The 16,940-nt window shown below is 39.2% G+C and overlaps 2 protein-coding genes across 5 annotated transcripts in view; both read left to right on the top strand.

Annotated features, from left to right (window-relative positions):
* DOP1B (DOP1 leucine zipper like protein B) overlaps nucleotides 1-14,539 on the top strand; it is a 68,322-nt gene extending 53,783 nt beyond the window's left edge. For all 4 annotated transcript variants that reach the window (XM_060273580.1, XM_060273579.1, XM_060273581.1 and 1 more), the window contains 10 exons: nucleotides 1,205-1,287; nucleotides 1,537-1,646; nucleotides 2,337-2,483; nucleotides 3,034-3,095; nucleotides 3,597-3,725; nucleotides 5,116-5,252; nucleotides 6,283-6,338; nucleotides 7,835-7,990; nucleotides 11,101-11,233; nucleotides 13,003-14,539. In XM_060273580.1, coding sequence (XP_060129563.1) covers nucleotides 1,205-1,287; nucleotides 1,537-1,646; nucleotides 2,337-2,483; nucleotides 3,034-3,095; nucleotides 3,597-3,725; nucleotides 5,116-5,252; nucleotides 6,283-6,338; nucleotides 7,835-7,990; nucleotides 11,101-11,233; nucleotides 13,003-13,260 — 1,271 coding nt within the window. In that variant the 3' untranslated portion in view covers nucleotides 13,261-14,539. The remainder of the gene's footprint in view (nucleotides 1-1,204; nucleotides 1,288-1,536; nucleotides 1,647-2,336; nucleotides 2,484-3,033; nucleotides 3,096-3,596; nucleotides 3,726-5,115; nucleotides 5,253-6,282; nucleotides 6,339-7,834; nucleotides 7,991-11,100; nucleotides 11,234-13,002) is intronic.
* Nucleotides 14,540-14,648: 109 nt separating this feature from the next.
* The window catches only part of MORC3 (MORC family CW-type zinc finger 3), a 46,002-nt gene continuing 43,710 nt past the window's right edge, over nucleotides 14,649-16,940 (top strand). The window contains exon 1 of the mRNA XM_035116018.2: nucleotides 14,649-16,610. The gene's annotated coding sequence lies outside the window, so the exon portion shown is untranslated. The remainder of the gene's footprint in view (nucleotides 16,611-16,940) is intronic.

Below are 16,940 nucleotides of genomic sequence, written 5' to 3'. Positions count from 1 at the left end.
GCTGAGACCAGTTGCCTTTAGCTCTTCCCCAGTTGTTCCCTAGAGGCATTCATTCAGTCAAGTTACTTGGAACTATTTCCATCCCACATAGTTACTGTAAGATATGTGATTTTGAGAAGTAATACCTGAGATTCCCTTTCCCCTTCCTCTCTCCCCATTCATTTTACCATGTGTGTCTCATCCCTTTGGGACTGTGAGCTTGAAGGCAAGGGCTGTCTTACTGCTAATCTTTGTAAGCCCCTCTGGAACCCTATTTTTGGCTTAAGGTGGGGCAGAGATGCTTTTCATATCTGTCTCCCCCTTGAGTACTAACCACAGCACACAGACTCTTTAGAAGGTAGATAATAGAAAAAAGGAAACAGTAAAAGTCATTAGGTTAGCAAAGCTGGAGAGGTGTATGTGTGAATTTTGAAGATAAATTAGTTATAGAATCAGTAGACGATAAATGGATTGATATTCCCAAGTCAGGTTGAAACACTTCAGGAGGTGAAATATCCTCAGAATTGTGCAGGCATTTGATGACACAAATATCCAGCAACTTTCTTCCTTCCATTATAGAGCCTCTCTCTTAAATAATTTACTTGATTTATCAGCTACTCTTCAGCCAAAATATGTGACTTGCAAAAATAAAAATATAAAATGGATCGCTAAAAGGCCAATATAATTGAGAAGGTTTTCACTTGGTGCCAAAAAGAAAATGGGGGTGGCACCAGGCAGCTTCCCTTTAAAGGGAATTTTAAGCTGCTAAATTCAGGGACTGGCAACACATTGCATTTAGTGCTCATAAAGAGCCCCCAGCAGCTGGTTTTTTTTCCATAAGGAAAGGTAGCTTGGGTCTCTGTGGTTCTAACTACACATTAAATGCTAATGTGTTTGGGGGGGGGAGCAAAGCCATGAAGTGGAACTTTAGAGGAGGAAAGCCATTGGGGACCCAGGGGTACTTGATCCTTTATTTGCTTTTAATGCCCCACACTAGGTTCTGAATGCTTGTTGCCTTCTGTTTGGTGTAGAACAGGCTGATTTGCTTGCTTTAAATGCATGTGGCTAGACATTCAGACTAGATAAGTCTTGCCCAATGTCTTCAGAACAACTTTCTAACCATTGGTGTTCCCCCCACCGCACCGCCCCCCACCAAAACCACCTACTACTAATGGAAAAAAGTTTGAGAGCATGAAAGAAAAATAAAATGTTCCTTCTTCTACAGATACATCAGCAGTACCTTCTTCAATGGTCTCTGCCTCTGCTCCATCAGTGTACAGTGTTCAGGCCCTCTCTATCCTTGCAGAGGTGAGTCCTGATTTCTTTTTACTCTGAGAAGGAAACCGTTCTAAACCTATTGTCTTTCCTATATATATATGTTCTGTCAATGAAAGCTCTGCATGTTCGCTGACCCTCCATTAACAGACAGAGCTGCTTGAGCATACAGCATCAGTTGCATTGCTAATGTTTTCGAAATGTGACACTTCACAATTTTCAGGATTACTATTAAATCAGAAGAGCTGTTCTTTTTTTAAATGGAACTTTCTTTCTCCATAGGTTCTTGCTTCTCTCCTGGATATGGTTTACCGGAGTGATGAAAAAGAGAAAGCAGTGCCTTTGATCTCGCGTTTGCTGTATTATGTGTTTCCTTACTTACGCAATCACAGGTAAATAATTTTTTTCCTTACATCATGTATATGTAACTCATGCAATATGCACACCATACTTGGGGACCCAACTTGAGCAGATTCCTTGCTTCAAGGTCAAAGCTCTTCCAAGACTGTTGTTCCATAATATACTTCATAGATCTGCCAAGCATTAAGTGATTGCCACCTACTGCCAAGATAGCTTTGATGTTTCCTTGTTGAAAGTTGAGAGTCAAGAGCATAGTAATTGTGATGCTTTTTTCTGATGGTGGGGAAATTGATGCTTGACTGGCATGGAAGTATGTGGAAATTTGGGGCTGTACAAAATGAGAATTCAGAATCAAATATGGAAACAGGTACTCCTCTCCAGTTGACAGTCCTGATTTACAAGATATGACTTGGTTTAAGGTTGCTCCTTGAATACAAATTAGCAAAGCAGCAATTTTATTGTCAGAGGTTAGAAATGGCAAAAGAGGAACATAATTATTTATCAACCACGATAGGGTTCCTCTGCTTGCTGGTGGTGCTGACTCCAGATCTGAGCTTAGAAAAGCTAACCCATGAATTTTCCTTGGAACTAATGTAAATATTTTATTGAGTATCAACTGTTAAAGTAGAATGTTGCTGTGAAGTCTGTCAGTTTGGGAGCATGTGAGTGACATACATGTTTAGAAAGTAAGTGATTTGTCTATTGTGTATGTTTGTTTACAGTGCCTACAATCTTCCTAGCTTTCGTGCTAGTACACAGTTGCTCAGTTCTTTAAGTGGCTATGCTTATACCAAGCGCGCATGGAAGAAAGATGTCTTAGAACTATATATGGATCCAGCTTTCTTCCAGATGGATACTTCATGCATTCAGTAAGGTGTATGACTCGGGCAGTCTTGTTGTTGGCTTCTGAATGTACAAATGGATAAACTCCAGTAAATGAAGTTATACTTTTAATTTGGAATCTCTCTAAAAACTGAGTTGCTAATTTTCCAGTGATTTCATTCAGAAAAACATTGGTCTTTAGGGGGGGAAAGCAGGTTATCACCACTGTGTTGAGAGAGTATTTTTCATCGAAACTGGGATTACAATACTTCTGCATCTATTCTAATACATTATTTTAAAGATGTGCAATGCATGGTAAAAAACTAAAGTTGTGCCTCAGGACTGTTTTGATAATATGAAATTTTCTAAAGCGAAGTAGACTGTCATGTGTAGAAAATTGTGATAAACTGTGCAGCTTGGAGTTGTCAATGTCTGCATTCATCATAAACTAAGAACAAGATTTGCACAATTTTACTGCCCAGCACCTGGGTGACTTTGAAAGAAATGTCATCTTCCTTTGTGCTTGCTTCACACAAGGTGCTAGAGGATTTAAACTTAAATTACACTAAACTTTACTTAATTGTTAAATTTCTTCAGTTGGCGAGCCATTATCGATCATCTTCTGACACATGAGAAAACTATGTTCAAAGATTTGATGAGTAAGTATTTTTTCATAATTATTACCCCATTACTTTTAATAGAAAGTTCAAATCAAGAAGAAAACAACCAATTAAACTTTTGATCAAGGTAAAGGTAAAGGGACCCCTGAGCATTAGGTCCAGTCCCGGACGACTTTGGGGTTGCGGCGCTCATCTCGCTTTACTGGCCGAGGGAGCCGGCGTACAGCTTCCAGGTCATGTGGCCAGCATGACTAAGCAACTTCTGGCGAACCAGAGCAGCACACGGAAACGCCATTTACCTTCCCGCCAGAGTGGTACCTATTTATCTACTTGCACTTTGACGTGCTTTCAAACTGCTAGGTTGGCAGGAGCAGGGACCGAGCAACGGGAGCTCACCCTGTTGCGGGGATTTGAACCGCCAACCTTCTGATCAGCAAGCCCTAGGCCTACAGCGCCACCCGCGTCCCACTTTTATCAATGTAGCAGCTGTTTTTATATATAAAAACTTGATGTTAATAGCAATTCTGTTCTTGATTACAGCTATGCAGAGCAGTTCTTTAAAACTTTTTCCAAGTTTTGAGCAAAAAGCAATGTTGTTAAAGCGTCAGGCCTTTGCAGTTTTCAGTGGAGAAATCGATCAATATCACCTTTACCTTCCTTTAATACAAGGTGAGTATTAAAGTTTGCATGGTTCTCAGATGTTCAGTAAAAGATGTGAATGGAAAGAAGTATGCATACAAATAGGCTCAGTTCATTCAACAACAACAAACCATTGCGTTACATAAACAGTCCACACTCATATCCTCCTGGACTTCCTCTTTTACACCAAATGGAAATGGAAAGCAGAACTGCAAATCAGGATAAAACAGGTTTGAAATTCTGATTTGGAGGGCAATCACAAAACAGAGTTTGCCAATTAAAATGCAACAACAAACTATGATCTGCCATGCAGGGGAGGACATTGGAGCATGCAAGAAGGGGGATGGGGAGGGAGCATGAGCCTGATGCTTGCTTATGTAAGAGCCAAATTATGATTTGATATTACAGATGAACTGAGCCAAGTGAAGGTTCCAAGTTGGCAGTGAGGTGCATTGCTCACAAAATGAGGGTCTGTTGAGTTTTGACTTTCTCTAAATCTGAGGGATGCAAATTCATCTTCTGATTTTAGAGACAGAGCTCTATACCCTTCAGAATAGTCTGACTGGGGTGGAAATTGGAGGCACTGTGTTGCAGCAGTTCCATCCCTACCTAGATAGGCAATCTCTGGAGGTGGTTCTTGGGGAATAGTGTTCCACACCTTGGTAAGGAGTCATGCATGTTTCTCCCTCGTCCCCCATTCTATTTTCTATCTACATGAAACCACTGAATGAAGTTCTCTGGAGGTTTGGGATGAGCTGTCATCAAGAAACAGGTGGCACCCATCTCTATTTCCCATTTTCATCAAATCTGGAAGTACTAACTCAGTGCTTATAATTTCACTAATACACTGGATGAGGACCAATAAACCCAAATTCAATCCAGACTAGGTAGAGGTAATGTGGATCAGTGATTCTTATGTTCCAGGGAGAGGTGTTTGTCCTGTGTTAAACAGCCTTGCACATCCTGGAGGGACAAGCCTACAGCTTAAGAATGATCCTTGGTCCATCATTGATGATAAAGGCACAAGTTGCTTCTGGAGCACAAGGTTCCTTTAACCTACTTAGACTGGTATACTAGCTGTGACCCTAGCCTGGCTTCAGTTATCCCTGGTGACCTCTATGTTGGAGTTGAATCACACTTGTGGGCTGCCTTCTGAAGATTATTTTGTATCCGTGTCAAATACGGCTGCCAGGTTCCCATCTGGGACTGAGCATTATGATCATATTATGCAGTTTGATGTTATTTCGCAACTATAATTGGTTGGTATCCTAGTTCATAAGTGTAATAATTTTTCAATGGGTAAGAAATTTGATCCGTCCCACGATGATATAACTAAGCAAGCCAGATGCATTTTTGTGCTCCTGATTCATTACAGTTCAATACAAAAGTGTCTTAAATCTTTTTGTAAATTTTATTCTAGAGCGACTGACTGAGAACCTGCGTGTTGGACAGACTTCTGTAGTAGCTGCCCAGATGTTTCTGTTCTTCAGGGTTCTTTTGCTAAGAATTTCTCCTCAGCACCTAACTTCATTATGGCCGATCATGGTGACAGAGCTGGTAAATGGTCCTTAGAAACAAGATGAGACAGTAGCCTTCAAATTTTGGGGGGAACCTCCATTCTATATCCCATACTTGGCTGCCAAGATCTTGGCATTTGGCTTACAAGCCCTTTTGTAGGAAGCCATGGCCAGCCACCCTACAGCTGACATCATGCCTGGCATCATGTCTGGGGCAAATAAGGATGGGGCTTGGCCTAAAGAGGTTTTGCACACCAAAACCCAGCACTAAGCAGAATGGACCTTCCCACATATCATTTCATGCTAGGGCAGGTAAATCTACTTAACAGAACTCAATGCTAAGCAGTAAAGAAATATCATTTGAGGCCTTGCCTTCTAGGAAGGTGCCTTATTTTAGTGGAATCATAATAGATTCCTGTTTAGGTAGACCGCCAGACTTGTAGACTCTAGGCCTTGAGGGGAAGTGGAGTTCAGATCAAGTGTAAAGTAAAAAGTTATTTGTTGAAGAATAAGAGTAACATTGCAGAAAAGAAAATTTATAGTGTAAGGTTTTACAGTATCAGCTGAAAACCAAAATTCTCACCAGGATTGAACCCTAAAGATAAGACCCTAATCTAAGTCCAAACGTAGCACCAAATTTATAGCTCCAAAAGCCAGCCCTCAAAGGGTTGTTCACATTTTATACATATGTCATTTCCATTATATCTTGCACTTCTCTTTCTTCTTACTTTAGCCAAACAACCCTAAATAGAATGGCTGAGGAAGCTGTTTTGCAATAAAGCACTAGCAAGCAGATTAAATAAGTTAATCGTCTCACAATTGAAAAGGTTAAAATGAATGACCCACATGAACAGACCTTTGGCACTTTTATCTGGGGGCAGATAAAAATCCAGCCCACCAGGCCAAAAGGTTTTCCCACCGCTGGTGTAACTAGTAGGAAATTTCAGTAAACTGTTGACAGTTGAGCCTTGAGATAGCTCCTATATGCATAACGTAATATAAAGCTGATTTAATATTGAATTGCATGGATTCATACATTGTTGATTTCTTCTTTCAATTCTGCTGCCCAGATTCAAGCATTTATACAGCTAGAGGAAGATTTAGCTGAAGAGGAGGAACCAGCAAAGTAAGATTTTTTTGCTGTACATAATAAACAGATGATCCTTGGCGAGACCATTCAGTGTGACAATTGTAGTTGCTTGCGACCTTGTGACCTGTTTCATAAGTCTGATTGCTTTGGGAAGGAGCCATAGCTCAGTTGGAAGACTGAATGCATGCTGTCCTTGCAGAAGTTGCCTGGTTCAGTCCCTAGCATCTCCAGTTAGAAGGATCAGACAGCAAATAAAGGGGGGGGAGGCAATCTGCAGAGCCACTTTCAGCCTCAATAAGCAATACTGGGCTAGATGGATTGTTAGTCTGACCCTGATATGAGGTCATTTCATGTGTTCCCAGCTTTACACAAATAAAATAGGATGTTCTGAGGATCATTGCAGGGAAGACAATGGGCTGGTCCACACATGCATTTATATATATTTCCCCCTCGACATCTGATAACTCAGCACCTGATGACAGCTGACAGGTGTGGCCAGACTACATTGAAAAAGAAATGTACTTGAAATGACTTTGAAAGATATGTCTGTGTGACTAGACTGTGATGGCTCATTCACAAATGCAGATCATAGTTTTTATATTGCAGTCATCAGGGAATGAACATTTGTCTCAAACCAGGCCAGTAATTTCAAGGGAGAAAATGGTTGCCAAAGGTTGCAGACACGCCAAAGATTTGGTAGTGGAATAACTTTTTAATCATAAACTGTATTTCTGTAAGCTGAAAAGTAAGATATGGTATGTGGAATAGAATAGTGATATGCCCATTTTTTCTGGGTGGGTTGGAATATTTGATAAAATATAAAATTTCACATCATCAGGAATTTGAATATTATAATGGATACTGCTATTGCTGATAAATTGTTCTGGTTTAGCATTTTACTTGCATATCAACTATTTGTTTACATGGGAGAAAGTCCTTGGGAAAACGTTTGAGGCCAAAGTGGACCTGTCCCTGTGGAGCAGAACCTCTGGGGGCTCAATAACTACCTTCCAAAGTCTTTTCAGGTGTAGCACATTTGTTTCATAAATAGCATTTCTAATAGTTGCTACCTCGCAGAAGCAAGCTGCAGGTTACACACAAAGTCCCAGCTCTCTCATTTTCCTTTTATGAAAAACAGCTGTGATTTTGAGTAAGGGGCTCTTTGGCCTTTTCCCAGCTTGCCATTTCCCCCTTTAAAATCACCTCCCTCATTTTTCCCATAAGTGGGCATCGGATCTATATGTATGTACCTGTTAGGCAGGGCTTCACCCTGAAGCCACCAAGTTGCTGATGCTAAACAGGTTTCTGGTACGTGGCAGGATGGGAGACCTCCTAGAAAAACCCCAGGGTCTCCCTGAGTTACATGATGGGAGAAAGGTGGGATATAATTGCAAGGGTATAAATTTGTAAGTCATTTTTGGTTTGCCTCTTATTCAGCATTTACCTTTTCTTTTAAAAAAATATCCAAGAGTAAATATAGCTAGCTATGTATGTGTTTCAAGCCTTAATTTTCATATTTATTAATTTCACAGGCACAACAGTAAAATAAGTAAACAGAAAACATCAGAGGGCAATGGCCCATTGCTTGGTGACATACAGCAGAATGAGCTCTCCTTGTATTTATCAGCCTGCAAATTCTTGGACACTGCGCTTTCTTTCCCACCTGACAAGATGCAGTTGTTTCAGATGTAAGCATGCTTATTTTTATTCCTATGACAGTCAGATAGCGCAGCATGTTGAGACACAAGAGCATGTGAAGGTCATCAGGTAGCCCTTGTACATCCCTTTGCTGCATTTTTCCCCTGGCCTTTTTTCTGTTTGTGAGCCATCCATATGCAGGGAGGCCAGGTTGTGTCCTGCTTTCCTAGTGTTGCATTGCCACCTGGAGACTTCACATTTTCAGTAAGCCTTTCTTCCCTTTGCTGCATAGGTGTGTTATTGACTCCTGGGGATTGATGTTTCTGTGTTTCACTTTTTGATTTTGTTTAGTTTCTTTGGCCACCTCCCTTTTGGTGGCTGTATGTGATAACTGAGCACACTCTTCATCTGCAAGATGCAAAGCAGTCCTGCGGGGTTTTTTTTGTTATTATTTTTCAATTCATAAGCATAAAATGTGGTGGGTGCCTTGTTGCCTTCGTGGTGTGATAGTTTAGTTTATGGTGCTGCCATAAGAATAGGCACCCCACTAATGTCCTCTGCACAGTTCACTGCCAAACCTACAGCAGTTGCTCCCACCCTGATGGCATGAAGGAAGAGAGGTGGCTCTGTCCATTGGTCATGTATGCTGATCCGAAACGAGTTGAATGATTGTGCCCAATAACCTATTGAGTGATTGTGTGCTGTCAGAAGTTCAGCAAAGTGATTCAGTTTCCCACAGCAGACAAAGTGTAACAGAGGTTGTTTTACTTAATAAATACGAAACACGCTATACACAGTTACTTCAAGAAGGCTTCTCTCTCTTAGCCCAGAGAAGGTTTTCAGCTTTCAGAGTCCTTGCTTAAAGTTCTCAGCAAGTCACCAAAGTCCTGCAACTTCAGTCTTCTGATTCTTCTCCACAATTTGTCTCCATGCAGAATGCTTCTGATATAGGCCAGAACTACATGCTAAGGCTGCACAGCACAAAGAATAAGACAGTTTTCCTTTTTCTTACAACTCTTTACACCACCACCACCACCACCCCTGGTGGAAGAGAAAATATATTGGGGAAGAATTTTCCTCCCCTCTCTCCACATTCCCAGAACCAAAACATTTCAGTTTAACAGTTTGTTCAATGGCCTCTTTACTCTCCTTTAAGACGCAACATCCTGAGAGTGTGTTCCTGGTCTTTTCTCTGGTTGTGTTGAAGCTTCACCCAAGGGTCCTTCTCCAGCATCGACCTCTTCCGCCTCCTCCTCCATTTCCTGTAGTAGTAACTCCTCGACTTTGATTCCCAGCTGCATCAATAAAGTCCCAGCCTCTGTTGAATTCTTGGCTATAAACCTTTTACTGTCTTTAAAAATCAGTATAGAGGCAGGGTATATCCATGTAAACCTTATATCATTATAATGAAGTTTTTGTACGTCAGGTTTCATTTGGCTTTTTTGCCTTAAAGTAGCTTGGCATACGTCTCGACTCACCCACACTCTTTTCCCTTGAAAACTCAGCTCTTTAATTTTTTTCAAAGTCTGATATGCCTGCTGCTGCAGCTTCTCTCTGGAAAATTTAATTATTACATTCCTGGCGGATTTTTTCCCCTTGGGCCCTCGACAGCAATGGGCTCGTTCCACATCTTCTGGCTTCAAACTAACTCCTTGAGTGCATAGCTAGGTTCTCAAAGTTTCTTCCAATTCTTTAGCCTGTATTTCTTCCGGAATTCCTCCCAAAATCATATTAGCTCTTCTCTGGCGGTCCGACAATTCTGCCACCTGTTTAGTTAGAGTAATTACCTTTTTTTTTTCATTTTCCTGAGCTAGCTCTTTGGCTTGGGTTGCTAATTGCTTCACCCCCTATCCATAGGACATCCTCCTTCACCGACTTAATATCGTCTCTAATGTTGTTTTGGGAGGTAAGCATTAAGTCCTGAAACGTTGCTAGCTGAACAGATAAATCTTTCAATGTTTTTTCCATCCTTAAATTGTTAATCAGGTCGTAAATAAGAGGGAACTGCTGGGCGTCTCTCTTAGGCTTGAGGTTAATTTAGCGTCCTTCTTACCAAGTTTGCAGGCTTGAATTCGGCACCCCCGTTTCCTCTGCAACTTCACACTCTCTCTTTAGTCTTTGTTTTCTTTTTTCAGTTTATATTACATTCCTTTAGGTCATAAATTGTTTAACTTGGCAGGGGAGCCAGGGCAGACAACGGGCTCAAGCTAGAGCATGCGCACTCCTCGCTCACTTTATCATATGTGCACTCACACAGACACACAGTATCAGCATTCCCAGCCCTTCCTCCCAGAGCACTCAGGTGGCTACAAACACTGCCTTTTACTGTGCACAAAACGATCTGTGCAAAGTAAAAAGGCAGCATATCCCTTCCATTGCTGGGATGAGGGCAAATACCACTTTTTACTCTTGAAAGGGCAGCCCGAGGGATCTTATTTCCTGAGATCAAGAGTTCAAGTACTCTGGCTGGTCTGTAGAGATTGCCATCTAAAGAACAGGGAGAATACTTTATCTCAATCAAATAAGCAGATAAGCCTATAGGGGCTGACAGGTCATTTTCCATAGCTTGGCAGCTGCATCCAAACTGCAGGTTAAGCACTCTTGCAGAAAACAAATGAGGCCTGCTACATCAAAGTTACTAGAGTCTCAAACTAGATTTTGCACATTGGTGCTTCATTTCAGTGTTTGAAACCAATGGAAATATTAGTTTTGTAATAGAATATAATTTCTGGTTTGGAATGAAGGCCCAACATATGTTTTTGCATATAAATCCAAAAGCATCTCGAAATGACAAGCATATCTGGATGAATGTGGAGAAAACGTCAGTATTTAGGTTCTGCTCTGCCAAATGAGAATCAGGAAAAGAGGGAGATGAGCTACCATCAGGCATCCCCAAACTGCGGCCCTCCAGATGTTTTGGCCTACAACTCCCATGATCCCTAGCTAACAGGACCAGTGGTCAGGGAAGATGGGAATTGTAGTCCAAAACATCTGGAGGGCCGAAGTTTGGGGATGCCTGAGCTACCATCCTTCTCATTAAATAAATCTGCTTGTTGACAATAATTGGGAAAGAATGTTTATTTTTTTTTTCTTAACCAATGTTCTCAAAATAGTTTCCTCCTGTGTATGTTTCCTTATATCAAAATGCTTTTGTTTCCAGGTACAGGTGGGCCTTTGTTCCAGAGGTGGACACACAGGCTTACAGCATGACATCCTCAGATCTAATGGAAAATCATCAGGAATGCAAACCACATGTTGTTAGAATTGTGGACTTAATAAAGCGGAAATATGGGGTAAAGTCTAAATTTCAGTTGGTTTTCATAGTTCTAATGATTTCATAGTTTGTTTAGAAGGATTACCTAGCTACATTTTGAAACCTAAACATCCTGACTGTCCAGATTATATTTTTATATAGTGTATTTGTATCATGCTTCTTCCTTGACAATATAAATAAGCCTTCTAAGTCAGAATAGTGGCCTAGCATATGGTGCAACTAGCATAATCCATGCCCAAGCATTGTAAAAAAAAGGGGGGGGAGTACAGTCGTACCTTGGAAGTCGAACGGAATCAGTTCCGGAAGTCCATTTTACTTCCAAAACCAAAGCATGGCTTCTGATTGGCTGCAGGAAGCTCTTTCAGCCAATTGTTGTTCTTTTTTAAATAATATTTTTATTAATTTTTATTAATTTTCCATTTTTACAATCCAATAGGCCACATTAATACAATTCAAAATTACAATATAATCCAAATAAAACAACTAATTACCCAATACCAAATCACATAACTTTGTGTGGTTTCCCATGCTCTGAGGTTCGGGGCATAATGATCTAATGACCTGCAATAGAACTTAGTCCAAATAATATAATTCCAGTGTTAATCCTTCTTTTATTTTGTCAGTCACTGATCCGACAACTTTCTTTTGCCTTTTAATAGTCCATCCGTTAATTTAGTAAGAGGGTTAATCCTGTGTTGTTCTGTGTAGAATGTTTTCTGAGCTTCTTAATTCTTCCTGTTGTCATCCAAAAGTCTCAGCAACGCCGTTGGTTTCGTTTCTGCACACAAGGGTAATTTTCAGTGCATCACTCCAAGACAAAGAAGTCTGGCATCCCGCCATTAACCCCAGGCAGATATCCAAGATTTTGTCCTGTAATTTCATTCCAACTGTTAATGAGCAGATTCTTCCCAAAAACCTGATAAATCTAGTCAATCCCGGTTGCATTTTCAAATCATTTATCACTTCAGGGGAGATTTGCCGAATAAAACAGCAAATATAAAATATATCGAGAGATTTTTTAAAAGGAGGCTCATCCCTCCCAACATACCATTCCAGTTGCGACATAAGTCCTTCTCTAGATCAAAACCTTAGCCCTCAGAGACTGATTCAGCTGGCACGTTGTCTTATCTCCCCTAATTCGGAGCATACCTGTTAATTAAGTCCAAATATCATCTTAAAAAACATGAGTACTTCCACTCGTGGCGTTGGCTTTGGAGAGTTGTCAGTTACAGCGCCCCCTGCACCCCACATTCCTTTGGAACGGGTGGCAGGTATTGGACGATTGGCGGGTGAAGCTAGTGTCCCTCAGCCCTGGGGGAGTTTTGCGAGGTTAATTACTCCAATATCATCCTTAGCCGCACAAAGTGACTCCACTGGCATGGGCACAGCTGATCACCATGGTGGTCAGCGCCAGAAGCCACTTTTTTGCTCCTTCAGCCAATTGGAAGCCGCAGAAGCCCCATTGGATGTTCAGCTTCCAAAAATAGTTCGCAAACTGAAACAGTCACTTCCAGGTTTGCAGCGTTCGGGAGCCAAAACGTTTGAGAACTAAGCTATTCGAAAACCAAGGTATGACTGTGGTCTAAAAAGGGAAAGCGGTTGAAATTGTTGGAATTGAAAAACCTGCTCTCTAAGGTTTGGTAAAATAAACTAATTGTACAATGTTAAAAACGAATAAAAATAAAAATCCCAGTATTCAATACATGTTTCAGTTTATATACAGTACTAAACAAAAATTCCTGTACTGTAAATGTGTATTTGCAACTTTATTTTTTTATGTTCTTACAGGATCAAACTACCAATGAGAGAGCAACAAAGCACTATAGCTTCCCTCTTTTGGACCTTCGTTCTATCTCAAGCATCACACAGTTAATGCCATTCTTCAGGATTCTAAGCTGTGCTTTCAAAACTGAAAGCAGCAAGGCACTGAATACACATAGCTCAAAGGATTTCAAACTGGACTATCCAAATGGCAGTGGAACAAGGACACTGAAGCTACTGGAAGAGTGTGTGGAACATGACTTTATAGAAAATATGGAAAGTTAATATGCTTTAAAGTACTTGCATTATACAAAGGTTGTAATTGTCACTCAGTTCCAACCGTATTGAAAAAATGTAAATATGAGAATGAAACATTTTAATGTTGACATATTTTACTTGTTTGTTTTTTTCCTACTGATGTAATCTTTCACCTGTTCTGTGTATTGTTGATATGTAGCATGTTGCCTCAGGTTTTGTGGAAGCAAATTAGCATTATAATGCGCACATGTAATGAAGGCAATGTAATGTAATGAAGGCAATAGATAGCACATGTAATGAAGGCAATAGATAGCACATCAATCTGAACAAGACAGGATCAAGCTATTAACTTGGAATATTTACAACAGACTTATTGGCAGATGGGAACACTCTTCTGAAGTTATTTTAGTCTTGCCTCTGAACATCTCTGTAGTAAGCAGATGCAAACAAAATAGCATGCTATATGAATATCTGTTAACAAATATTTTCTAACAAAATATCTGTGATCCTTCTGCCGTAGCCTTTACAGCCTTTACAGCCTAAGCCTACAACCATATAGAATAGGCCTTGCTGATCTTAACGGAAATTGCTTTTTGGTAAATATTCATAAGATTTTAGGTTACAAGGATATGTTTGCATAGGATATATACAACTAAGAAGGGGAAAAATTCTTGGAAATTTATTTGACTGGTTTTAAAGTCATTGTCTTCTGTAGTTTGCTGAGTTATTGCTGAATTATATTTAAACCTAGAAAAACATAAGAAAATAAGAAAATCTTTTTTTAATTAAAAAAGAGAGAAACATTAAAAATTGTGTGCATAGTGACTGCACAATTCTTGAAAGGCATGTATATATAATAAAATGTAGCGTTAGAGGTACTTAAGTTTCTAAGCAAATACTTTACAGTGTTGCACTAAAACATCTGTGCAGATAAATATTTCCTCTTTTAAAGTGTTGCAAAAGACTGGAAACAACTGCTTTTGTTGTGATTTAATTTGAGTTAGAAGGTTTTGGTTCTGCCATCTTTCTGGCACAGCATTTGTAATGCACAAACAGAATGGGATTTGTGGAGGGGTATTGGCTATATGGGTGTCATTCTAGCTTCAACTGGAAAAAAGTGTTAAAACAAGAACTTTGCATAAACATAATTGCTAGCCTGTTCTTTACATGTATTGGATATTATGCTTTCCTATTTTTATAACTGTTGATGTAAATAATACTATTTCTTTAGCATGTATTTCCTTTTCCCCACAATATTGATATATCTAGCACCTTCACTTCCTAAAAAAAAAACCAGAGTGGGCAGCCAAACTTGAGCACTTTTTTCCCCATTTCCTTCACTAGGAATTTTTTTTAAATCTATTTAAATCTCTTCACTGAAATCAATGGGGCTTAAAAGTACTTGTATATGGATGAATTGTGCTGCAAGTTTTGTGTGTGTGTGTGCAATATTTATGTGGAACACTTAGATTTGAATAATTAAAGCCAAGAGGTGTTTTCCTTTTTTATTTCAATGTTGTCGCTTTTTAGAAAACTGCCCACCAGTACCAAAAACACGTGGTGTATAGTACAAAGGTTTCTGACAACATTCTTTCAACATTTTATATAGTAAACTATTTGTGTGTTCTTATCTACCTGCCAATTACCGTAATAACGGGGTTTCTGAATTCATTTTGATACTAAATAAAATGCCGATACATGCATTACATGCTTTCTTGTAATTATGTTAAAGGGACTAAAATTGGCATTCGCTTGTTAATATATTTTATAAAGTGATGATGAAATTATGCTTCTAAGCTAAACCTTCATTATGAATGTGAAATTAAATTCATCTGAATGTAAATTAATTTCATAAGTTGCTTTATTACAGGTATGAAGGTGGTGTATCCATTTTAAAGGATACCATGCCGCTCTAAAATTACACGTTCATTGGAGTTTTAAAACAATTTCAAAACTTTAAGCAAATGTTGTCAACACTCAGGGAAACAGAAAAGTCTTCATTTGCAACACTAGTTTTATGACAAGGAATTCTCTGTGTAGTCCATTCTTTCTGCTCCTGTTACTACTACTGTGAAGTGCAGCTAATATCAGATATTTCACAATAAAGTTCACACCAAGTTCCAATTTCATCCCACAGAAGTAGGTAGATACTTTGCATTTTGTTAGTAACTTACTGTACCAGTCAAGATTACATCTCTCACTAAGTTTTCTTTTACTTTCATTCTTCTCCCCTTTCTTTGAAACCATCTGAGGACTATCCTACGGTATTTATCAGTTCATGCCATTTAAACATTTTCTTAATTTTCTAGAAAATTGCATCAACCTGTCTACCAGAAGTGTTGTTGCTTGATGTCTACTGAATATCACATACTGCAGGTTCAACTTTACAAACAGCATCCTGCCTTTGTTTCTTCAGGGCCAGTTTCCCACATCTTGTTGTGCAAAAATAATTCCATTTTGGGAATAGGAATAATAACACGGAGATAAGATTTGTGATTCTCTAGTCCACTATAACATTTCTGAGTTACTGTTCATAACTTATGGCTGCATTAGTTAAATTGATTTAAATATTTGTATTTGCTTATTTGGGGAATAATTTTTCATATTGCTACTGACACTTGTTTTCCTACTACTGATATAAAAGGAAGAAAATGCCAATTTGATTGTTGCTTTAATGGATATTACTACTACTTTAAAATTATGGATTTTGTAGTTGGTACACTTTAGAAAACATCCTCAAAGTACTAAAAAAACTGAGGAGACATTCGTGGTATTTAAAATGTATTGCCAAAGAAGAGTCTAATTTAGTAAGTGAGAGAATGGCTGCTGTGTAAAGTTGTACTGTGTAATTGAATGTAACTTTCATATTAAACATTGTGTTGAAATACCTCTTGAAACATCAAAAGCTTGTTCCTTTTCCTGTTAATTTTCCTTGTATTTTGCAGTTTTATTTATTTCTAGTCCTTGCATTCCACCTTTCTAAATAACAGTAAATCCAAATAAACAACAAAACAGTAAAATAACAAAATAGTCAAGTTGTAAAACAAAGATTCTCAAAATAATTGTCCTTTGCCAGTGTTAGCAAACACCACATATCTTGGGTTAAATGGGGAGAGGAAGTATATTTTTGTATTTGCTGTTTTATAGCTCAGTACGATTACCTGATATCAGGCTAAAGTCTAAATAATTATTTGAAGGTCAGCACTGAGCTTATAAGTCCAGTTTCGTTTCAGACAAGGAAGAAAAAGTGAGGGGTCATGCTGGCAGGCCAAAAGGTAGGGGTGTCCTGCAGCGTGTTCCCCTTTAAACAGTCTGCCTCCTTTTGGAATCAATGGAAGGGAAATCAATTAAACCAGCTCCGGGGCAACAACCTCCTGGTGAGATGAACCACACTCTAACAATATATCTGCTGTATCTAATATGGTGTACATCTGTTCATTTGCTTTCTGTCCATGGTGCCGATACTGGGAAGTGGGACTCAATCCAGATACAAGCTAATGTGTGACTAAAGAGGGTGTGTACTCTTACTAAAAAAGTTTCGTTTCCTGGTTATTACATTGTGACTCATGACCTGACATAAATCCTCATTGCTTTATTGTGGCGTTCCCTGGGTAATTACAAATTTATAGTCTCATCTAAAAGCACCTGGAAGTGCATTCTGAGATCTCTTTGAAAAATTTAGCCTGTTCGCGCATATGGATTGCTGT

This window comes from Zootoca vivipara, chromosome 4 (assembly GCF_963506605.1).
Source record: "Zootoca vivipara chromosome 4, rZooViv1.1, whole genome shotgun sequence".
In the NCBI taxonomy this organism is placed as follows: Eukaryota; Metazoa; Chordata; class Lepidosauria; order Squamata; family Lacertidae; genus Zootoca; species Zootoca vivipara.
This window is presented reverse-complemented; position numbering and strand designations above follow the sequence as displayed.